General features: G+C 46.3%; 1 protein-coding gene across 2 annotated transcripts; it reads right to left on the bottom strand.

Moving 5' to 3' along the window:
- Positions 1–25616, bottom strand: LOC115390720 (synaptogyrin-1). Of its 2 annotated transcripts, none has more exons than XM_030094699.1 (4): positions 25515–25616; positions 3554–3791; positions 2120–2265; positions 1–246 (listed from the first exon to the last, which is right to left on the bottom strand). In XM_030094699.1, exons 1-4 carry the CDS (start codon positions 25614–25616, stop codon positions 16–18), a joined length of 717 nt encoding a protein of 238 aa, XP_029950559.1. In that variant the 3' UTR covers positions 1–15. The 2 variants fall into 2 exon arrangements, with proteins under 2 accessions (XP_029950559.1, XP_029950560.1); XM_030094700.1 differs by lacking the exon at positions 1–246 and adding an exon at positions 1586–1960.

Consider the following 25616-nt stretch of genomic DNA (forward strand, 5'->3'; position numbering starts at 1 on the left):
CGCCCCGGGACGGTCTCAGTAGTCCTGGCGCTGGTACCCTCCGGTGCCGTCGAAGGCCCCGTCGCTGTTGGCCTGGCCGCCGCCCCCTCCTCCTCCTCCTCCGCCCGGGCTCTCCAGGTCGTCCCCGCCGAAGGAGGTGTAGGGAGCCCCGGCGGCGTCCTGGCTGGGGTCCGTGTATTCCTGCGAGAAGAGGGCCGAGTCGGCCCCCAGCTTGTACCTCTGGAAGGCCAGGAAGGACTGAGCCGCCTGGTGGGGGAGGGGGGAGGAGGTGGGAAGGATGGATGGATGGAGCGGGGACAGAAGCGAGGATGCAGCGGTGTTAGAGCAGTCGGGGGGGGGGGGGGGGGGGGGGGCAGAAAGAGAGAAGCAAACGTCGATTAGTCGGCCGGAAAGCTCCAGAAGCTCATTAGAAAGTTGGAATGAGTCACAGAGGGTTAGGTGGACAGGAGCGCGAAAAGACGGCAGACACAAAGGTCACCCTCCTCGAGGAGCGCTCTAACCAGAGAGACTGCTGTGGAACAAAACAAGGGCTGTGAGTTAGCGAAAAGCCTCGGTCCTGCACAAATTTAACATCCAAGACACAGCAGAGGCGAGCAGAGAGCCACAGACAGAGATCCATTAATCACTGCTCACAGCAGAGGGACGTGACACCAGGAGACTTCATTCACACTCGTCTGATCACACGTAGCAGGCGGATTCTGACTCTTTCACTCTCTTACATTACTGTCTGATCGGCTTCTCGTCCGAAATGAAAAGGAGAGAATTCTCTTTGAGGAAAAAGAAGCTCCGATCCAGGTCCAAATACGACAAGATTCCAAAATACATCTCGCTCTGAACTCTGTTTTTTAGCCAAAAGAAACAACCAACATTTCAACTCATAATGGAACTTTAATGGAATTTGAGTGAATTAAAATCACATGATTTTAGTTTTACATACAAAAAAAAAGAAAAAAAAACAGTTTCAAGGATAAACCACTCCAGTGTAAACAGACATTAATTTCAGAATGTTACTCTGTAAACTCAACACCTTTCCGAAACAAAAGCACAGAAGTGATCAGTCCGAGGCCGGGTAAGCATGTAGAATACCAACAATACAAATGTAGAGAGGATTAAGACTCTAACTATTGAGTGACTTTTTTTTAATGCGTTGATTTGGAAGACACAGGAATTCACAGCACTTCTAACCACAGAAACAGTCCTGATGTCTGACCATCACAGTTCTAATAAGTTAAAGTCATGATGCTCATTGTTATGATGTTGTTAAAGATGAACATTGAAATTTAAAACGCCACGATTCGTTGGTGTGTTGCTGCACCTGGAAATGCTTCGCTCCCTCAACATTCCAGGTGATTTAGGAGTTAGTTAGAAGTAATAGAATAGTGACAATAAACCCTAAAGTGGACATCCAAGAAGAAAGCAGGTCTGGTGGAGGTAAAATGATTTGATTGTCATAATACTGCGAAGCTGCAAAATCAGCAGTGTAGAGTTACTATTATACAGCTCTATATCAATGCATTTAAGCTTGCAGGACTGGTCCTATCAGTGCCAATGCCAGAGAGAAACAAAATCTACTTTAAAAACACATCGAGACGCAAAAGTATCACTGCAGGTGGATCCTGAACTGGAATGTGTCTGGAAGCCCTGCCCTGCTGTAAACAGTCAAATCTAAAGAAGAGTTAACCTCTCTTGTAAATGGCAGCACTTCTGAACATTTCTGGAAAAAAAATCTCACTGGCAAGAGTAATAGTGCAGCTTTCCTGTCGCTGTGCTCGATGTTAGTGTATGCCCTGAACAGGAGTGTGTGTGTGACCTTCTGGACGGGTGGAAGGAAAGAGAGAGGCAGGGGGGCGAAGCAGGGTCAGACAAAAGGCTGGTGAGGCTGGGGGGGAAACAGTTTGGTGTATTCCTCTTCGAATGACACGTTCTTGAACCTCTCCATAGAGAAGAGTGCCTGGGCGCCCTGTTGGAACAACATCCACACACGTGTAAGTTGCCGTTTCCACACACCCGCTCCCCGAGTCGAGACGAGGACAGACGCACGGCGGAGACGTTTGTCTGCGTTTACAGTGGTGATCGGCCATGCTGGCCGGACCTGATGACCGGGAGTGACGAGCCTTACCCAGGTGAAGATGGAGAAGAAGGAGAAGGTGATGGCTGCCCGGGCGGCGTCGCCTCCTTCCCTCAGCGGATTGTCCTCCAGCTTTGTCACCTGCCACTGGTTGGCCAAGAAACAGAAACCCACGAACCACATGAAGGACCAGAAGGCTGTGAAGAGAAGCAGAAAGAAAAGAAAACACACTGGCTAAGAAAATAAAAGCAGCGTTGAGGGATTGTGTTACAGCTGCTGCAGACACAAGGCTTTCAGTCCAGGCCTCAGCGAGGCTGTAACTTGAGCTCATCGTGAAAAAACTGGGCGCGGTGGTTACTGCAAGCTGCATCAGTCAGGAAAATGTTCAAATAAACAGTATCAAAAGTGTTGCATACAACAAAGGAGGCCGAGTTTTACCTCATTTGGGAGAACGGGGAATGGAGATTATGAAATCTGATATTTCTGCTCCGAGTTCATAAATAGACGATCAATATCTGTATTTTCCATCCACGTGTTCGACAACCCTTCCTCGCTTTGGCACGTCTGATATTCAGGGTTGAGCTTTCTTCGACACTCTTGCATTGCTGCTCTTTCCCGTCGTCTTTATGGACTTTGATTGCCCCAGACGTTGGTTGTCAAGATGCTCCTAATGTGAGTAAGATATATCAGCCTGGAACAAAGACGTTGTGCTTCAGCTGCCTGTGTGCAGACTATGTGGGAAAACCCCGCCCTCGGAGGACGTGCGAGCACCTTTTCCACTTCGGAAAAGTGACACTTCTGAGATCTGAAGTGAGGCTGTCATCACAACAAAAGCGGAAGTAGGCACGAGGGGGGACGATAACAAGGGGACAAGCGCTCCTCCGGCGCTAACAAGGCTCGGAGACGTGGTGCTTCGGTGTCTGCCGATGGCTCCCGCAACATCCCCGCCGCACGCCGACTGCAGTCGAGTGTAGAGCTGGCTAATGAGGTAGTTCCTGCCGCTGACAAGACTCTCCTTCCCTATTTCCATCACTCATGCGCTTTCTGCCTCTCTCGCTCTCCCGCTACACCTCTGCTGTAGTATAAGATGGTTTCCACACTCCTGAGTTTGGCAGTATCCTGATTTACTGGGTGTCTCAGGTTACATTCCAGGTAAAGTTTTTCTTCTTTTACAGTCACAATGTGACTTTTCTGAATATCTCTCTTCTTCATCTGGCTGCTAATTCTATGTACGGTGCTCCACAGGGCTCAATACTGGGTCCCTCATTGATCTCAGTCTTCTTTCTTGTACTGACGGCGACACTAGAGGAGTTTTTGTAATATTCTTATAGAGAGATCCCGCTCTCCAAGCACTGTTAAAATGTCTGTCGTCTCGGGTAAGAGTTCATAGTATGTCTGAGACTAATTTATTTCTTAGAAATTATTGAAATGTGTTAAGATACAAGAAAACGTGGAAAAAAGACGGAACACAAACAGACGATCTACCTGACACCCCGATATCCGCCAGCACGGCCTTCTTGCGGTCCTTGACGCTGCTGATCTGAGGGAAGTAGACGTCCAGAGCCAGAAAGGCCACGCAGCACAGGAAGGCCATGGAGCCCATGAACACGCCGTAGTTACAGGCGTTCTGGTTGCGGTTGAAGATGCAGTACTCCGTCACCTCCTGGGGGCGGTTGATGTAGCCCTCGTTGGCGATGCAGCCGAAAATCACGATGGAGAAGAGCTGCAGGGGGAAAGGAAGCAATTTGGAAATGTTTCACTGTGCTGGGCTCGACACATGGACACACACACACCCAGCACTTCAGGGATTTTTATCGTCTTTTAGCTTCTTTTCATTCCACAGTTTTAATGCACTTCAGTCCAAACCAAAGACATTAGTGTTATTGAGCTAAACTAACAGCTAGAGCTCTAGTTCTCTGCTCTAGTTAGCAATTAGCAATAATAACTTTGATAGAGTCAATAAAGAATCCTAAGTATCTTCTGAATGTTTTCAGAGTCTAACATCCGAAAGGTTTTTTAGCAATAAAATAATAATTCTAATAACTGCTCATTAAAACATTGTCCTACACTTTCTTCCATTGATCTGATAATATTGATAAATCCCATAAAAATGACTGTAAATTCTAATTAAAACTTATCACAGTCCCTCAATTCAGGGGGCTACATCATGAAGATGACTATAATCACATTCACTGAGGCTTTAAAAAAAAAAAAAAAGTAGTGATGAAGCTTGCAACATGTTCACGTGTGTCTCAACAACCCAAGCTCAGGGTTAGCAGGAGTAAATCAGCGTCCGGTTCCCACTTCGCATGTTTTTGAGAGAATTTCATAAAAAAAAAAAAAAAAAAAAAAAAAAAAAAAAAAAAAAAACATTTAAAGTACCTAAAAAAATCCCACCTGCTGTAGGCAGACGGTATATTTAGACTGACCGGGTAATTTATGAATAAGAAATCACTTCAGCTTGATGCTCTCCGCCCTGAATGTCACCACAGCCCTGCAGGGGACTTTAATGAATAATCCCTCATGTCTTCTTCAAACAGGTTTGGCTCAGCGTGCCTCTGGGTTTCCTCTGCAAATATGGAGTATTTGATTTCAGGGAAATTAACCTCAGCATAGCTGCTGTCCAAAAAAAAAAAAAAAAGCTTGGTACATATAAGTTATATAGATTGAGAAGTACTAAGGACATCGGTCAAAGAATTCTGAGATTAGCTTGGAAAACACATGTTTAAGGCTTGAAAATATATTAGTACAAATTGAATGTTTCACTAAGAGGAGGTTATTATGTATTATTTCAGTATATTTCATGACTTGATCCAATAACCACAATTATCCATAACTTTTAGGAAAGAGGTACGGCTTTGGAAGAATTATAGCAACACTCAACAACACGTTGATGTTAATGTGAAATGACACACATTTAATCTGACAGGCTGGCAGCTTCTGCACAGCTGGAAAATCACCAGGATGCAAAACGGACAAAGTGAAAGCAGAAGACTTTCAGGAAAGTTCAACTCAAATTACAAAACCCAACTTCAGGTTTCAAGATGGAAAAACTGAAGCCAGAGTCTGTCCTTGGTGGCTGTTTTGAGGTCTTTGAGCAGGAATGAATTTACACACCGTCCTTTTGTTATTTCTGAATTTATTTATCAATGATTTACTATGAGTGAATAAATCTAGTGTCTTTAGTTGAACTGTCAGTTCTGTGTGCTGTCGTCTTTCAGTTGAGTGAAGTCACACTCCGCCGACTGTGAAACGACTGTTTTAGGAACGTACTCCACGGACTGCTGTCATGAGAGAGGGATCATCCGTCCAGAGAGGTTCTGAAGTCCGGGGTGGGGCGACTGTGACGCTCGCTGCAGAGCCAATGGATGCCCAAGGCCATGTGATGCCTCATCCCTCCGCACTCAGCTGCGTCTCCCTCCTCTCCTCCACGCTTTATCGTTTATTCCTCCTCCGCCTTCCTTCGCCTTGAGGAATGGAGCCTCAAAAGGCAACAAAATGGAGTCAATCACAGGCGCAGGTTACTAAGATACCATCAGCTCCCCGTCTGCTCTCCTGCACGGCGCCGCAGAGCCGTCCCCGTCGGGGCCTTCAGCATGAGACTCCCGCGGTGTCGGCGGCGGCGCTGCTCCCCGCGGCGCCGAGCGCCAGCCTCCTTTGTGCTTAAGTTGATAACAGCGGATCACACGTTCCCACCTCCAACCAAACCCCAGAGAGCTGCTGCTGTCTGGATGAAATCGAGGATCGGCCTTGTTTGTATTTGTCTGCAGTGTGTGTGTGTGTGTGTGTGTGTGTGTGTGTGTGTGTGTGTGTGTGTGTGTGTGTGTGTAAAGGAAACCGGAAGTAAACCAACAGCAGACAGTTTACCCAGCTGTTGTGTCTGTGTTTGAAATGACAGCAACACAAAGGGACGCTCCACAATCGGCCGTACTTTCCGACGCAGCGTCCCGACCAGGCAGCCAGACGGGGAGGAGATGCTCAATCCAGCCGGTTTTCCTCCCCTTCCTTCACTTTCTCGCCACCGTGTCGGCTTCACAACCGGGAAACCACATTTTCTCCGCTAAATCGGCCAAAGCCAGACGTAAGTCTGTTCATTTTTCTCAACAAGGACTTCATTATTTGAAAGTCTGAGGCTTCAGATGCAATCTGCTGGATTGTCCAAAGAGGGAAAAGGCTTAAAATGAAGCTACCCTGCTTTAATTCTGTTATCGTTTGCTTCGCTTTACTGATTACACAGACTTCAGAACTGTTCCCAGCTGTACGGAGGTCATTTAAAGAAGCGAGCTGATGAAAATTACCGAAGGTCCACTTGGTTTGATGGAGTCTACTCCAGCGAACAGTGTGAACGGATGAAGCCAGCTGGATGAGCTGATCTGGAACCAGATGCTCTCCGCCTGGTCAAATGAGTGTGTGCAAAGACAATTCATAAGATCAGTACTGCAGAGGGTTTCCGACATGGTGCGGCTTTCAGGACAACAACATGAAGGACGGCGCAAGAACAATAAAGCTTGAAGGGCGAGTCTAAAGGGACCCTAAGTTTAGTGTTTTCACTTGTCTTGGTTAAAGTGTAAACAGGCCTGAAGTGAAACAAATGAAGCTACTTCATATCGTAAGATCTGCTTGAGTCTTTTGCATGATTCGGACATCCATTCTTCTGTGTCAATCTGGAACAGTTTGTTAGCATGAGGCATTCTGCTGCACCCGCCCTCCATCCATCCACCCATCCATCCATCCATCCATCCATCCACTGGCTGTCCCCAGTCGGAGGATGCCTGGAGGGGGACGGCAGAAGCGCGATCCTCATGCCTTCGTCCACCTGCAGCTCTTCACTGATGAGGACAGCGAAGACATGGCGTCAGGAACGGTGGGATTGCAGAGGGGATGAGCGGAGGGAAGCATCGGGGGCAGGAAGGGTATGGAGGCGGTGCTATTTTTAGATTGGCTGCATCACCGTCCCCTCCCTCCTTGCCGTCTCCATCCCTCCCGTCTCCAGCCATCTCCCCTCGCTGCTGGCCCTGCCTCTGCCCACGAGCGGTCTTGAGAAAAATGAGCGCACTCCGACACGCACACACACTTTGTCCGAGCGCTTCACATGGACGGCTCAATTTAAGATTCAGGTCAGAAAACACTAAGACACACACAAACACACACACATAGCCAATCGCATGAGATAGAAGCCTGCAGTTAAACTTCATTTACCCTGAACAGTCATGAAATAAATGCGGGATTCTTCTCTGTTTGCATCTTATTTCTTCTTTTCTTGTCATTAAAAGCATTAAAAGCGCAGCCAGGATAAATCCTTCTTCACAGCGAAGGTCGATTTGTTGGAACTGTGGCGCTTGTGCTCCGTACAAATGAAATTTAATTTCTCTGAGTTCGTGGATTTCCTGGACACTTTTCAGAGCAGACATTTGGACAAACTCGGAGAGAACTGACTCAAATCATTTGAGAGCCCAGTAGAAGGACGAAGCGAGCCTGAAGTTTCAAAATGTCTCAAAGGCAGCCTCAGCTCTTCCACAGCGAGCTGGAAAATTCACATTGCTCTGTGTTTGCACTCTCTCGACACCCTCGCCCGCCCACACACATCATGAGTGTCTATACGCTGCTGCAAATTGAAAGTTTTCACGATGTGCAATCTTATTAAATTATTGGGCACAGCCAGCCTTTTAGCTCCCTTAACTGAATTAGTTCTGTTTGACAGCAGCAATCGAGCGTCAAATCAATCTGGCCGACTGATTTCAATGGTCCTTTATTCCCACACACAACACCGTGAGTGGATTATTAAAACCTCAATTTAAAATCACGCCTACGCTTTACAACGAGTAAGTGCACGGCGACTTTGCATGCTGGAATTTGCTGGAACTGAATCCGACAGCTGGTTTTTGGAGTTACCTGTTCTTTCCTAGCAGTTCTGCCCTCTTGAGGGATGAACTCAAACGGTCTGGAACGGACAGACACCAAGCTGACGTGTGTTATCGTAACGTCCAAATGACTCCCTCGTCTTCAGACGGACGACTGCAGAGAAACGAGCCGCATGCTGCTGCGAACGTCTCCCGAATAACGATGCACACGGACCACGCCGATCATGCTTCCATCGATACATCTTAGACTCTGCCTTAATCTCGTTGAGGTTCGAGGGAAGCAGGAGTCGATCCCAGCTAAGGGTGAAGACAGACCCTGGACCAGCTCATCGCAGCGCACCACAAATAATACATCACTGGGAAATCTTGCTTTATTCATCGTTTCCTTCAATCAGATCGCCTGATTCCCAATAACCAATGTCATCAATTGGCCGATCAGGGTGATTTACATCAGGTACGCTCACCCATACTTGCATTTCTGATGAACTTGCGGTTGACGTGTTATAGGCAGTCTTCACTTGACTTCTGAAACAGAAATGCAAACCTGCTGTGATTTCAGCTGAAACGTTGTGTAACTGCGGCCGTTCGTCGCTCCACTGCTCTCTATCGATAACCACAGAACTGACTCCAGGATATTGAGCTGCTACCGACAGCAGTTTGTTTCACAGAGACCGTGAAACGTGTGCATGTGACTGTTTGGAATGGGGAGCCATCAGGGAATCACTTTCTGTAACAAGGACGGCAGAACCTGCAGGGCCACTGCTTTAAAGTAGTCTGACACACTTTGCTTTTCTAATGCTGCTCTGAGAAGCTCCACTGGGAAATGAACTCCAAAAGTCCAAGAGCTTCCTCTTTTTCTCACACTCGTCTTGATTTCTCCTCTAATCACATCAGCACACAAATATTCTCACTTGAAACATGCGGCGGGCGGGTTTAGCATGATCTGGTTCCCCAAGACTGAAAACTCATGCCGTCTTCAGGGTCACAATCACATTTGCTGTCACATGGCAGAGCGCTGATTGAATTACCAAGTCTTATTTTTCTGTCAAGCTGCCGGCAGAAATCCGGCTGGGTTTATGATGACGGGCACCGCAACACGACCTTCAGCTGTGCACCAAACGGGGCAATGCTTTGGGTTTGTTTTTCTGTTTTTTTTTTTTTTTTTTTGGGGGGGGGGGGGCACTATAATATAAACACAAACGACTGAAAAGATGAGAAACAAACATAACGGGGTGGTGGACTCGCTGCCCCGAAACCGTCTTCACTCGGACGTCGTGCAAAGTGGAGCATGTGATCCGGCTTCAGTCCCTCCCCCCACGCCTTTCTCCTCTTGTGATTCTGTTGGTATATGACTTCTTTAGTCGTGTGTGTGTGTGGTTGTGTGTGGTGTGAGAGAGAGAGAGAGGTTTCCCAGCCACACTGATCCTCAGACAGATCACAAGGCTGCTGAATGCACTGTGAAGAACCACGTGGGTCTCTGATCCTGTGACCATCTGAGGGCCACTCTCAAATTGCACATTAAGTATGCTGATTGACAAAAGTGTGTGTGAAATGCATTTTGATCAGAATTACCCAGTCACTATGCTCTCTTAACCACATTTCTGCTTCCTGGCTGGCTTTATCTGTCTTGTTTTGTATTTTTTCTTGAACGAAAAGTCCAATAAAGATGCTCCAGCTCCGCTTCCATCAGCTGAAATCATATCAGCTCGGTGGTGAATGATTTAAAGGAGCTCTTGTTCTGGCTTTCGGCTCCATTCAAAGGTCTGGACAACTAAGCTGGGCCTCATGTCTCGGTGCAATTCACACACAAAATCCCACATCGGGACAGAACTGGCCTCACAGACACACACCGAATGCTTCGATTCAAACAGCAAAGCAAATGTCACAGAAGAAAGTACAAAACTTTCACCTTGGGAGCCATTTTCGTGGAATACTCATTGTCGTGGAAACAGATACCCAGAACGCAATGAAAGTCTTCAGTTTCAATTAAAAATGGCGCCTCGTAAGCGGGGCTTATTGCAGTTTGCTGCAGGTTTGTGAATACAAAGGTGCAAGAAAAACAACTGTGAAAACAATGAAAGAGCAGCATGATCACACCTGAGAAAGCCTCACAAGCACAGCCTTCAAACAGGAAATGGGACAAGTCAGGCAAAGAGGGAAACCTAATTTCACCCATCATTGATACACAACCCAAAAAAACACAAATTTCCAAGACTGTCTGTTATTCCGATTAGTTCTTCAGTCAAATGAGTGAGAAGCAGAAGCTGAAGGAAGATCTATTTCAGTTTAATCCAATGAAAAGAGCATGTGAGCCAATGCTTTCTGGGGCACTGCTCTGTTTGCCGGAGACACCGAGCAGCGGTGCATCAAGCACAAGAAAAGAAATGTGTTACGCAACAAACTTAAAGAAAACTGGTGAAGAAACACATCAAGACACGAGACCAGGTCATTTTACAAGTGTTCTCAGCTGCATGTGCTGAGAAGACACTTTCATTCCCAGACGATGGAACCAAATGAAAGAGAAACACTCAGATCTGTGGAGACTGATCCAGGTGAGGGAGTCTTTCAGTCTTCAGCCAGAACTTCTCAAACTGGACCAGTCATTGTGTTTCTGGTTTTATTTACCTAATTCCAAGCTTTGAAGATTTCTTGTTAAAGGATTTTTTATCATTGGGCATTAATACTGAGCAGTAACTTCTGGTCCAAAGAACAGATGATTAAAAGTAACCTCTGGAAGGCTGAACGGCTTTCACACAATGAAACGTGGGAGTTAAGTTCATGAAATACTGATATGACGACGATCACGACGTTTCAAGTGAAATAACTGCAAAGGAAAAACAAACATGGATTCAACGGCCTGGAAAAGCAACATGTGGGAAAAGATGAGTGAAAAGAGACGTTCAGAGACTGTCAGCCTGCAGTGGGCTCGCCGCTGCATGACAGACGATCACTGCAGGAGGATATTATAGGCGGTGTATGTGTCTGAGGGTGTGTGTGGGCTTATTGTCTGCTGCAGAGCGTCGTCCTGGACTGGGGATACCTGATTGCTGCTGTCGCCATGGCAGCAGCAGCTGATGAAACGGTGGGGAAAGAGAAAGAGAGAGGGACCTTGCCAAAGTACAATTCAAGGAGAAGCACTGCAGTATCAAGGGTACACAATGCGATGGACAGGCATAATCACAAATCCAGGACACAGCGGCGCTCGCTGCTCTGCAGAGCAGAAGCTGCTGCTCTCTCATGTGTGCTTTCTGTTTTAATCGGCGCATCGTTTAGAGAGGCTGTGATCAGACAGTTTCAAGGAACAAAGCTGAACCAGTTCAAGGAAACAGACACGTGCACCGGAAACAAGGGAGGGCGAAACCGTAATCTGGTTAAGTGCTCATTCAGTCACAGGCATGCTTTCTTAAGCAGCAACAGCAAGCAAATAAGAAATCTTGTCGTACTCCAGTGCAGGTCAGAACAACCGAGCAAGGCTGTTTTTAACTAATGAGTGGCTGCAAATCCAGTCCTGAATTCAAAGTGAGGTTATGGAGATGATTCCTGCTGAGAGGAATGCTCCATGTCCAGCCGGCGAGGCTTCGTCGACCGGTTTGAGGAAGATGGCTCTTGAAGTTTTTTTGCATCCAAGGATAATGAACCAGAGAAAATCCAATGGAGGCTTGGGAATTATCTTTCAGGAGACCATACCAGTCGGTTTTCCTTTAAGCCATCACACTGCAACAGTTTTCAGGCATCCCATCCGGGTTTCTAGTTGGGTCACATGATTTGTACTTATAGAAACCGTCATCAAAGGACTGCCACCTCGCAGGGGTTGGTGTGTCTCATCAGTGACCCTGAGAGCGATGCCAGCAGGAAGTCTGTCTCCTGGTCACTCAAGCCTTAAAGGTCAAAGGGTGGCGGCTCGACGAAGCGTGATTCACGGACCCTCCAGGTTGAGGGTTGGACACAGGACTAATGATCCCGCTCACTCCTGTTAAACCCCTTTCACACAGGATTACGACCACAGAGCGATAGACTTTTGTCCAATGCCATGCAGACAATCTCAACGGCAGACGATCCGAAACGCGGCTGTCCGCGCTTGTGATTTTGGTCAAATCCGCATGCAGAGAATTCACTCCTGAGCGTTGCGATCTTGTGGCCGGCGCCAGCAATCCGTTCCCCAACTTTCCAGTCGCATCGCAAAGCGGTGCATTTGTGAACGTTCATCTCTTTGGGGCAGCGGCAGCTTACAGAGGTCGAAATCGCAATCAACTGCTGTGTGATCAAACTTCCAACTGTGACACACTCGTTATTGAAACGGCAACCGAAGAAAGTTATTGTTGTTGTTGCCCCAGTGAGTGATTGACTTTTACAACTACCTTCCAATAAATCAATAACTCAAGTCTTGACTCGAGGCCCAGCTTACATGACGTTTTCAAGTGTTTTCAAGAAAACTTTCGTAGCATCTTGGGTGTCCGTTTACACGACAACAGCGCTCAGAGCCACTGAAAAGGGGGGAAAACACTGATGTCCTGCACGCACACCACAGCTGTAATACATCGTGCTGACAGCACATTGCTCTCTGCAGGTGTGTGTGGTTTCCCTTGATGTTTTTGCTTCTGATTGCTGCAACCAAAAACCCAAAATGACGGGTTTTCACCTGAAAATACTGTCGTGTAAACAGTGCTTCAAGCAGAAGCATTTCGAGGAACTAATGATGCAATGAAAAACCCTACTGGGGAAGAAAAAAAGATGGCAAAAAGCAGGTTTTATTCAGTAAACACAGGATCCTCGGAGTTTGTCCTCTGATGAGGTTTTAAACCTTTAGGCAACAATTGCACGCTTTGTGAAAATCCCACCACTTCTATTTTAACGCCGTTGTTTCATCACTGTGAGTTGTGTTCCAGTGATCCGAGCTGACTCAACCATCGATTACACTCCCACGGCTTGGTCACTCTACTGGAGCACCCGGTGACTGTTCCGGGTGTAACACACCCACTCACAGCTCATCACCCTTTTACAGCGAAGGACAGTCACCAACGCCGAGGTAATATTATCTGAATTATAGTTTGACGATTACATAAATCGACTGTGACACAACAGAGGAAGAAAATCCACGGACCATTCTGACTGAAGGACAGTGTCATGTTACCAGTCTCCATATATGATATGCTTAAAAACATTTATTATATGTTTTTCTACAACATTACGAGTGTTGTCATATTTTCACAGAAACAACAACAGGCTTCAGTGCTCCAGTTTCATGGCCATAATATGGTTTTCTATATAATTTGAACATGAAAATAACTGATTGCAATTTGTAACTTCATGCCATTAAATTTCAAATGGAACTGGAAATGCAAAAGGGTCTCTGCCATTCGGGCTCGGCTCCTAACATACTTTTTCACTGACTGCCAGCCCCAGTAGTTTGTTTTGCTACACCAAAACACTCCGGCGTCCCGTTTACATGACGTTCCAAGTGAAAATGCAGAGTTTTTACCTTTTTGTTCCAGTGTTTACATAACAACGTTTCAAAAACGATGTCCGTTTACAGACATGCTGAAAACGGTGCAGTGAACATGCCAGGCCACTAGTGGGCTCTGCTGTTTGTTTCTGGAGTGAAACCACGCAGGCATGCACAGACGGAAATGGCGTTGAGGTGTTTTAGAAAAGTTCCACCTTGGTAGCCATTTTCAGCGGCTCGGAGCTGAGCTGCCAGGTGAAGGGAGACCCGGCAGGGAGCTGGCTGCTCTTTGCACTTGACATTTCCACATTATGTGACTGTGACCAGAAACAAAGAGTCCAGATTAAAGTCAGATTAGCGGCAGAGTTTAACAAACGACTGCCTGTGAGTTGCAGCTGGAGGAGTGGATTAGTATAAGTATTCAAAATGACATGTTAATTTGTTTTAAAACCTTCCTAACTATAATATTGATAATCTGGCTATCAGACCTAACATTTTTCAATCATCCCTTGCTTTGCCTTGTTAACAGTAGTAGCAAAAAACAAGCATGGCGTCCAGTGACTGCCTTTTTTTTTGCCCGCCATAGCTTCTCCTCTGTATCTGACTGGGACAGTCGGTCATGTTGTGCAACTTTAAGGTTCCCTGCTGTGAAAATATAGTTATACAAGACGTGCTGCTGTGAAGCAGCGTGGTGACGTGAACCCACATTTCCAGAACCGTCGTGGTGTCGATGTTTAAGGTTAAATCGAAAATGTAAAATCATGTGACGCACAAGAGATGAAACTGTGTGTGGAATTGGAGGGCTTTGTTACAATACCCATAATCCACTGCACCCAAAAACAACCACGGGGCAAACTTTTTTTACATGCAGATCCGTTACAAGTGTGAAGCAATCAGCTACAACAACAGAAATACTCCAATAAGCAAACACTGCCAGCGTGATCAAGGCTTTAGTTTTAATCTGCATGCTGCAGGAAAACGCACGGGGTGAGTTTTAACAGAAAAGACAAGCGGCAGACTTTAGGAAGACGCCGACGCGCTGCATCCGAATTACAAAACGTGTAAACAATTCAATCCGACAGTCAGCCGAGCGTCGCTCCAGGCTCATTTGTGAATATTTAATACAGAAGTTTGCACACATTATGTTCAAAGATGACAACTACAAGCAGACAAAGGCGCTTCGACGACACAAACATGCAGCTAATGTCCTAAAATAGCTTCCGAACGCCGTCTGGATTCCGGCATGTAGACACTAACAAACTGTGTGTGAGTGTGTTCCTGTGTAACAAGGAGCTGACGGAATGTGTGTGTGTGTGTGTTTATTTTGCTAATATCAAATAGTTACTCACCAGTTACATAATCTCCTGACCTATCGAATGCGTCTCACCAGCGCAGCCCAACTTAAAGCGATAAGCCCTGCCTCTAATGTAAGAAGCTTTTTAATTAAAGCTCTCCTCTGTTTTGGGGTCAAAGGTTCTTGTTATGGCAATTTTATTTAATAAAGGGCTTCCGCCGGTGAGTTCGTTTTGGTATCTTTTATTATGCTGTACAGCAGGAGAAGTCACGCAGTCAACAGAGTAACAGAGTGAGTTCTGCCCTCGCAGGGGCGTGCAAGCCTCTAATAACTATCTGCTACGTTCACTCCCAGGGGCCTTGACTGCACCCAGCCGTAGGCTGGACACAGGAAGACTCCCACGAGTGCCGCAGCTGCTACGCTAAGATTATCAGGAAAAGTAAATTCTAGACAAAGCATTCATGGTTCCCCACACATCTGAGTGTGTGAGCTACGGTTGTTTACAAAAATACCTCTGCGAGCACTACAAGTGAGAAAAAGCATGCATACATGAGAAATTTCCATTACATTCCCCCCTTTTGATTAAATCAACCACGGTTTAATCAACTTCAACACATGGGAGATGCCAACAGACACCCCACATCAGTCAATCAACCCCAAATCATCAGCATCATCATCATCAGAATCATCAGAAAGGTGAGCGAACAAGGATGCAAACAGTTCAGTGGAATGAAGCAAAGTATAATGAGCCAAAGTAGCTGTGAACATGCGAGCAACCAGACAACGGACCAGGGGAATAATGCAGCAGGAGAAAACCCCCAGAATCGACAGGAAAATAGCAAGCATGCCAGCAACCTTAGTAAGCCAAGCTCGCCAGCTGCCCTCAGTCAGCCATCCCAGAAGTCCCATCCAGACAATGGGACACCCGTTTCCTGAGAGCTCAATTCAGCAAGCAGGGAAGACAGCTGAGTGTCTACGTTAGTCATGTTCTCTGAGATGTCAGGAACCCAGGAGCAGTGCTGATCACCTATGAGAGGGCAAACCCCCCTTTCTTTTCAAGAAGGAGGTCCAGGGCCACTCTGTTCAGCAGGCCCAGGACACACAGCCTTCTGCTCCTCCATGAGGAGGTCAAATCCATCAGTAACAAGACTAGTGAGGCTCTCATGCTCTCATGCTGGTTATGAATGGTGCCATGCTAAGGGAAGACACCTCCTTAGAATGCTGCTGAAAAGGAGAGGGAAAGGGTAAGGGTAAGACTAAGGCTAAGGCTAAGGCTAAGGCTAAGGCTAAGGGTAAGGGTTAGAGTGAGAACCAAGGATGTTGCAGCTCTGTGCCAGTGCTATTCCTGCCTGCATGCAGAAACGTGTAGAGAGAATCCTGGAGAGGAACAGGAACAAGGAACAAGGAATGGTAAAGTGTTAGCGGAGGCAGCATAAGGCTTAAAGCACAAACAGTACAGTTGGCATCATGTGACTCTGGAGCTACCGTAGGGGCAGCTCTCCACCACAGGCTGTCCTGGAGTCCTGTGAGGTCCACCATACGTCTGCAACGAAGCAGGGGGGCCACTGCGGTTTGGGCAGCAGCACCCTCAGGAGCAGGAACATCTTCACCGTTGCCTGGTGGAGGGTGGACTACCTCACACAGGAGCTGATCTCAGGGATTATTCTGCCCTGTGGCTGGGAGATCAGCTGTTGGAGTCAGGGTGGTGCTGGGAAAGGCTTACAGTGACTCGCCTGGCTCCAGGTAGCTCGCTTTGCTACCTTAAAGGCAGCATGAGTCCAGCAGGACCTGGACCTGGCCACCACTGCCTGGCCTTCCAGTGTTTCCTGCAGAAGTCCTTCACCTGGATCCAGTCACCTGGGTTCAGCCAGCGAAGAGTGGAGAGGCGGCCCTTCAGCCAGGAGGGGAAGGGCCCTGTGATGGTCTGTCTGATCTGAAACAGAGTCAGCTCCACGAAGTCCACCATCAGGTGGTCACAGGGTACTCAGGTGGCGTTCCCCATGGCGTTCTCCTCGCCTTGCCTTGTGAGCTGCACACACCAAACACTCTATAGTGCTGTTCTGCCACCACTGAGAACTTCCCAGAAAACCACAATGATGTAACCTGGTGGGAATGATAAGGCCTGATGTACCATTCCCCCCTCAGAACCACTATGTACACCTAGAATATATCACATCAGAATGGGTTAGTCTGTTAATCGAAGCTCCGAGCGAGAAAAAAAACTGTCCTCATTCCCCAGAAAGTTGGTGAGAGTGTAAAGGAGGGGCTGAGCAGTCTGAAGAGACAGCTCAATGAAAACAACCTCAAACACAAGCTGCATGTTATCAACATGTCCTTCAACGCCGTCCATTCCCCCGGCGTGAATCCCAAACAACCTGAGCCTGGCGGTCAAAACAGCGCATCGTGAAGCAAGCTGCTAATATAGAAGGAACATTATCATTTTACCAGAACTATCAGAACCATAACATCACAGTTTGTTCAATATCAGAAACAACGAAATGACAGGTCGAGACAGAAAAGTGAAGGAAGACTGCAGGGCCCGGGATGCTTCCAGTGCATCCGGAGTCCAGGAAACCTGCAAACATGCAGTCAGAGACCTAATGGGAGCAATAAAATCAAAATCATTTGGAATAAACTGTCGACAGCAGGAATACATTCCCAGGAAAGAGACAACCTGTTTCCTGGTGAGCGGATTTGGTGTGAAATCAGGTGTATCATATGGACCGTCCGTCTCAACTAAACACCTTCAGCAGTTATTCACGCCATAACACATCCAATACCTGTAACCGCTGTCATCATCCAGGACGTGTTAATGTGACACTTGGCCTCAGTGTTACTCAGCAAGGTTTAGCCGAGCTTATTAAGCTACATAATCTTTGTTCAGTCCACAAATATTCCAGCTAAATCAGATGGAGGTGGAAGTTCCATCTGTGTCAGTGGATCTTGAAACTGACATTTGATTGAGGGTTCTTGTAGCTAATCATAAACAAACCTTCACTTAAAGGTCTAATACACGATTTTCTCGAAAAGACGAAGCCCCAAGTCTGTTACTCACCCTTTGAACAACGTCATGCGCCAGACCATCCGCACGGCTCTCCTGCTTCTCCCAGGAAACTCGGAAGTGTACGAGCGCGATCTCCTCTTCTCCGACGTGCACGGCTCTGTTTACAGTTTCTGCGATCCGCCTCGCTCATAAATAAATCTTTTTTTTCCGAAACAGTTACAGTTTCATTATGTCAGACTCGCCATCGGTAAGTACTAGCTCAGAAGCTCACCGGCTACATAAACACTCTGAATGCGCATGCGCAAAAGGGAGAAGCTGATTGGGCGCAAGCACGGAGAACCGCCTTATGAAAGCAGCTCGTCAGAATGATTGACAAAAGGACCCACCAATTATTTAGGTGATCCACCCAGAAATCAAAATCGTGTATTATACCTTTAAATAAGTTCTCTTGTGTGTTTAGCATTGGTATATTTTCTCCATAATAAGTGCAGATAAACATAAAGTTCACAATATTAAAGCATGACATCTTAAATAATTTCACTAAGACGATGAGCCTCACAGCCTGTGGTCAGAGCCACAGTGCTGTGGGGGGAGAAGTGACCCATAAGGGAGGCAGCCTGCTGCCTCTTCTTTCTCCCTTTATCAGGATTGATCAGTTCTGTTGACCCACTAATATTTCTCCCTTGAGAGTGACGAGACACAATAAATGCATCACCATTTGAAAGTTGATAAAATAACTTTGGGAATTCCAATTACCTCTCTTTTTCTCTGTCTGTGTGGTTTTGTAAGTGTCCGTGTGTGTGTGTGTGTGTGTGTGTGTGTGTGTGTGTGTGTGTGTGTGTGTGTGTGTGTGTGTGTGTGTGTGTGTGCGTGTGTGTGTGTTCATGCTCTGACCTCGGCGATCAGCCAGCAGTCGACATGTCGTCACTACGTCGGAAGTTTCCACGTTCGTAGTCAAAACCCCATCGCCTCCACAACCTCCTCAACCGCCAGCCGCCCCGCCTCCAGCCTCTGGAGCAGCTCCCTCCATTATTGTGTCCACTGCTTCCACAGCCACAACAGTTTCTCCTTCTCTCCTGCATTAAAAAAAGTCTCAGCAGAAAGAGAAGAACAGAATCACCGCACATGTCCTCACAGGCTCAGGAAAAAAACCAATTTCTCCCTAAATCTGTGTCAATCTGAGTCCCTCTAGTTGTGTGTGTGTGTGTGTGTGTGTCTGTACTTCCCGCTGCTGTGAAGCTGCTCTCCTCAGGTCGGTGCGGTGCGGCTGGCAATGGAGGATGGGGATTGTGGATCGGAGCGATGGGGGTACCTGCAGGAATTTTCTAACAAAACAAACAAATGCTTCCCAGACAAAAAACAAAACAAAAACACATTAGTATATTATTTTGTACTAAACTATCTGATCGGTGCATCTTCAACCTCACATCATCAGCTCACTAGGCTGTGTGTGTGATGCTGTCTCTCAGGCCTCTGCAATTGTTTTATATTCAACTGTCCTCAGCTCCTCAGCTGATAAAGATGCAGCTACTGAATGAACTGTTTGTTTTACAGTTCGCTTTGGAGGGTCTGAAATAAAAAAACCCTCTCAAGATTAAATTAATAAGGTTTTACATTCTGATCCTAACAAAGTGAACTTTTGTTCCGCTTGTTCTTGAAAACACAATTTCATACGTGGTTATTCGAGCATGCTCATTGGCATGTCATGTCAATAGTACAAATTGCAGAACATGTACTTCAGCGGAGGTCTTACGATATGCTGAGAGAGATGGCGAATATTGGAGGGTTGGATCAGCAGTCGGCTGAAATCACGCGTTGTCGCATGAACCGTCCCAAATCATTCCATTGCCCATCGCGGGATTTGGCAAGGGAACTTTGGAAATATTTGTGAGAACCTGAAACATTAAACAAAGACATCTGGACAGTAGACAGACATACAGACGCTGCGCATTGAGTCCTGTTAAAAAAACGTTGATATAGTCAAATCACTGTCAAAGTCCTGGAAAAAAACATTGTTCATAGTCAACATCACGTCCTGTATGCACAGTGCATATAATATGCACTGGGGTTTGTCTGAAGTTTTAAATTTGCGGTTGATGTGAGCACCATCTCCAGTTTGATCATCGACTGTCAGTCAATCAGAGTCATCGGGCAAAGTTTAGACAATAAGAACATGTCGCATCTCAGTGGACATGGAAAGCTTTCTTCTATCACCAGGAGTCAACATCCAATTCACTGTCCCAGAATCAACCAAGTTTATAAAAATAAACTAAAATAAAAATCCCACAGATTTCCGTGTTATCTTGAGCGTGAGCATGGGAAACCTCAGATGTACATCAGTAATTGTGCATGAAATACAATTAATCAATGTGTTGTTTTTTTGTATTCTTTTCAAGCTCTGCTACTCTATCCTGACCCTGTGCAAGCTGTGTGTCAGTGCAAAGCGCTTCTTCATTGCGGTTAGCGGGTTGTGTGTTATTTTGCGTACGTCACCCATGCCATCAGTGCGTGGTGATTTCATCTTCTCAGTCAGAATTTCCTCCGTCAGTTGGATAAGAATTCAACGTGACCCGGTGTCCCCCCTTCTTGTGCTCCTCTGCCTGGTTCTCCACACCATCGTCCATGTCCACAGTTCTTATGTGGGCAGTCACGGACCCAGTGTCCAGTCTGTCCACCAGCCTCACCCTGGCGTCCTCCGTCCCCCTCAGGGTGGTTCTTGTAGCTTGAGCCCTGAGGAGAGTTGCTTCGGAAGAACCATGAATGATGTTGTGCTGTTGGCTCGGTTTTTACTTCCATCGTTCATCCAGGAGGTGGTGCTTTCCAGCGCCGATGTGTTGGGAGTGTCTGACAGACCAGACCACTCCTTCAGTAGGAAGCCGATGCAGAGGTGGAGTTCGACACGTCAGAGAGGGTGGGAGTAGAGTAGAGCAGAGGCCATGGTGGTTGGATGGATGTTTGAAGAGGAGGAGTCCAGTCACTTTCCTCACACATCCGACGTCCAGTACGAATCAACCTCGAAAGAGAGCAGATGGCACGGAGACACATGTATCTGTAGTAAAACCCTCTCATGTCCCTCATGATGTTTTCTCTCCCTGTTCTCTCCCTAAGCGGATGTCCCTCTGCTTTCTACCTCTGCTTCCAGCTTCACTCATCCAAAGTGACTTCTCAATCTTCTTTTTATCCCTGGTTTTCCTGTTTCCCAGTGAACATTTTAGCAGAACCAGTCACTGTCTCATGCTCAAACTTCCCCCCTTTGGGGAACCCAAACCATTCACTCAATTCTCTCACACGTCCCACACACTCGGGCCCATACCTTCCTGACATGTCATTACATATTGGGGTGTCTGGAGGACTCTTCTCTTTAACAGATCTGTTACCCATTTTCAATTGGACGTCTCCAACGGCCTTTTCGCCTCTACGGTCCCAGCCCAGACCCGAGGGTGCAAAAGTGCTAAAAAAACCCTCTCCAATCTCTCTCCCACTCCAAACACTAAACACCCTGGGAGGATTGAAGTTTTATGCTGTGTATTATAGTGACCGGCACTACATCAGTCACTCGCCCTCCAACCAGTCCAATATGGAAAGAACTCACCGGGTGCTTGTAGGAGTTTCCCCGAAAAGGAGGGAAACCAGTTCGTGGATCCTAGCGGTGGTCCGGACGGTAGGCCCAGACCCAGTCCCCATAGAGTCCGTCAATGGCGGCGGGGCTGCAGCAATTTGTCCGCAGGATGGCCAATCACCAGGTCTCTGTCCTCCGCCGGATTCCACTCGTAGGATCCTGTTCGTGACGCCAACTGTTATGGCAATTTTATTTAATAAAGGGCTTCCGCCGGTGAGTTCGTTTTGGTATCTTTTATTATGCTGTACAGCAGGAGAAGTCACGCAGTCAACAGAGTAACAGAGTGAGTTCTGCCCTCGCAGGGGCGTGCAAGCCTCTAATAACTATCTGCTACGTTCACTCCCAGGGGCCTTGACTGCACCCAGCCGTAGGCTGGACACAGGAAGACTCCCACGAGTGCCGCAGCTGCTACGCTAAGATTATCAGGAAAAGTAAATTCTAGACAAAGCATTCATGGTTCCCCACACATCTGAGTGTGTGAGCTACGGTTGTTTACAAAAATACCTCTGCGAGCACTACAAGTGAGAAAAAGCATGCATACATGAGAAATTTCCATTACAGTTCTCCTCTCAATGTTTACACACAGTTTGCTCACAAAAACAGATGCTTTTTGATGTAATATTCCTCTAAATTAGTAAAGTTGTTCTTTTATTCATGTTAAATCCACGTTTCAGCGAGTGAGATTTGTAAAATCACGTTGAGTTGGGAGGCTGATTCTGCTAAACTGACTCTTTCCTGAGCTGAAAACGTCCAACAGGTCAATAAAAGCTGCTCCCAGAGGAAAAGACTCCACCTCTGACACTTTGATTAAACTCACCTTAAACACAATGCAGTCGCAAAAATACAAAATGAAAAAAATGAAATAAATTCTGTAAACTGTGGTCTTGCCTGTAATCTAACAGTTTATTGAGGAAATACTGACATCTGGTAACTGACACCCTGTTGAGACCCTGCATTCATGTTTTCAAGCTACAAATGAAAAACTTCCGTTGAGTTTCGGGTTTGTGTTCACACGACAACAGAGACGATGGAAACGCAACGTTTTGAAAACACCGCGACAGTGCGTGCACGCCACCGCTGAAGCAGTTAGTTCCTCTGCACATGCGCGAGTGGATGGACAATAACAGAAATGTGTGCACGACTTCAGATTAACGTGTGGTGAGGGATTGCAGTGAAACTAAAACCGAAGTACGAGGTGTGAAGGTGCTTCTGTGTGGGGGTTTGGCTCATGTCACTCTGACGACTGGAGCATTGTGCAGCCCGGTCTATAGCGTCTAACAGAACGTTTCCGGGGAATAACCGTTTGATGGAAGCCCTGCCGACAACCCAAACGCTCCAACACAGGAAGACATTAAAGGCAGAGTATTTTTGCCTAAAAATCCTAAATTAATATTTAAATTAAATTTTCTTGAAAAAGTGGAAAAATTGAAGCAGGATATTGATAAATGGAGGACTCTTCCTATTTCTATGATGGGCCGCATAAATGCCATTAAGATGGTCTCTCTTCCAAAATTTTGGTATCTTTTCCAAAATCTGCCTATTTTCTTGTCTAAACAATTTTTTAAGTTGATCGACTCGATCATTGTGCCTTTTATCTGGGGCTATAAAACCCATTGAATAACAAAGGTTCATCTATGTAAACCAAAATCAATGGGTGGGCTTGGTTTGCCCAATTTCCAACATTACTACTGGGCAGCAAACTGCAGAGCACTTGTTTATTGGCAGAAAGTATACAAATATAATTCAATATCTGAGACGTCAGAGTTTGACCGAGTTTGAATTTGATACGAAAAACAAATCCTCACACACACGTTCACTGCTTTTCCACAAACCCGCCGGGCGGACTCCCTCAGGCTTATTGTCGCCTCCATGTCCAGTCCTCACAGAGAAACTCCGTCGCCGTTCATGAGGTCCGGTCCGCAACGAAAGCCCCGAATAACGGCCTCCTTTCTACAGCAAATGCTTCAAGTGCTGACCACCCCACACACACACACACACACAGACGCCGGGTTCTAACGCCATCACGCCCAGCCTCACAGCCCAGACTGAGGCTGTTACTATGGAGATCCGCGGTTGCTCCGGTGACACTTCGCGGAGGGACATTGGGGGGAAGTAACTACATACCATACCTGCACATGTAGAACACAGAGGCCAGTGCTGTGAGAGGAACAGCGGCGCTCGTCACAGCTAAAGCACTGACAAGAAGATCTGCAGGTCACTTCACCGTTGTTTGTTGTTTTTGAAATGTTGACCTTTTGCCAAAGATAACTGGGGGTTTTTTTTAATGACTGAGTTTCCTAATTAAGAAAGTCCAATTTCCCAGTTGGGAGTGTTCCCATGGCAACGAGCTGAAGCCGACCTGAGCCAACTTTAAAAGGCAGGACAGATGAAATGATGACAAAAGAGTCAGTATTATCAATACTTTTCTACATATGGTGGAATACTGACGTTTTCTCCCAGCTTCTAAAAGACGAAACCAAAGAGGCGTTTTAGAGTTCCCTGGACCCGTCCTGAGGCTTTTTCCCAGCTAGAGGTGGGAACTTTCCTAATTCCCTGTTACTCATCAGTCCAGAGTAAAGCTCCATTTAGACGACGTCTCCAAGTGAAAACTTGTGACTTAGGGTCTGTTTAAACAACAACGACGCTCACAATCATTCAAAATTCAGCATTTTGAAAGTGGCTCTAAAGACGGAACTTTTTGAACAAGCTCCATCTCTGTCTTAGAGGAAACGAGGGAAAACGCAAGGTTTTAAAACACTGTGATCGCAAACGTAGCAAACTCTGTATGGCTTTCAAAGCGCTGCTATGTAAAGGCGAAACTTTTCTGAAGCAAAAATGCAAAAACCACGTATTTTCACTTGAAGGGAGTCCTCGTGTCCTTCTTTTCTTGCATGGTGTCAATTATAAGTCAGACATAAAGTATTGATTCGGCGCCCTGCGTGTCGGGATGCCATCGTTCATACTGTTGCTAAGTTGAATAAACTGCACGTCTGTGTGTGTGTGTGTGTGTGTGAGAATTAACCTCAGAACTGGAAAAATTCCAACTCATCAAGTTACGGTTCACAGAATTACCACATGACTTTCCTTCACATGCGAGTAACACACACACACACACACACACACACACACACACACACACAACACACACACACACACACACACACACACACACACACACACACACAGAGTTTGACACACATTTCACACATACTGTAAACTGTTAAGCGTGTTATCGTCACAGTTTAGCCACAGAAATGTAGAGTACCAATAGAAAATGGTGAAAAAAACAGTTTCAGCAAATCATCTTCACTGCTCCACTCTCCAGTAAAGGACACACAAATGTTCCTGTTTGCTCAGTTTTCTTTAACTATATAAAAAAAAACAGGATTTTCAAGTTGAACATTCAGTCAAGTTAAAACTAACTTCCTGAAGCATCTACATCTTCTAAATTATTCTACAGCCATCTTGCCATTTTGTCATCATTTTAGAAACGTTGTCAAGTAAAAGCAAAACCTTTCTAAAACCAAATCTCAAAATGTGAACGGGGCCATATCTAAGCAGTAGTAACACTTGATCGATCAGTCAGAGGCCGGGTATGCATTCAGAATAGACAATCATACAAATGTAGTGCACACACTGAAAATGTATTTATTCCAAATCTATCATGATAAAGTGCATAAATAATATCATTGCAATCATATTTGTTGTTGCAGACTATATGAGGACTGATTTTTAACAGTTTTTTTTTAAGTCAAATGGAGGAATTTGAACTTTAGGGGCGTACCCAGTTAAACACATTCACTGTCATTCACTCAATCAGAATATTTCAAGACAATCGAATGGCCTCTTGTTACAACTGAAAGCAGGTAGCTGCTTTACAAATCCAGACTGCACTCTGACCCTTAACCTTTAGCACTGACTCATCCACTTGTGAGTTTGGGGCAGCTTCTGTGGAAGTGCCGCCTCCTGTTGCTATGCCTGCTCCTCCTCAGGGAGGAAGGAGGAAGGGGAGTTATTATGAAACCATGTGTTATGAAAGCCTGCCAGCACGCTGGGTCTGACCCACAGAAAATGTAAATATCCCAGTGATGCTGGAACAAGGTGTCAGCACAGGAAGCTCCACTGGGCCCTTACAGAAACACATCTGGATTTTGATGATGGGAATCAGACGTTCAGCCTATTTACAACGATAATCCACCTTATTGACATTTCTCCTCCAACTCACCCAAGACACGATGCGGAGAACGGTCTGAGGCTGCTGGAGGAAGGTGACGGGGTCGAAGGCTCCCCCGGCTTTCCCCGCTCCGTACGCCTGCATCCCGTCCAT

The sequence above is a fragment of the Salarias fasciatus genome, chromosome 6, assembly GCF_902148845.1.
Source record: "Salarias fasciatus chromosome 6, fSalaFa1.1, whole genome shotgun sequence".
NCBI classification, from domain to species: Eukaryota; Metazoa; Chordata; class Actinopteri; order Blenniiformes; family Blenniidae; genus Salarias; species Salarias fasciatus.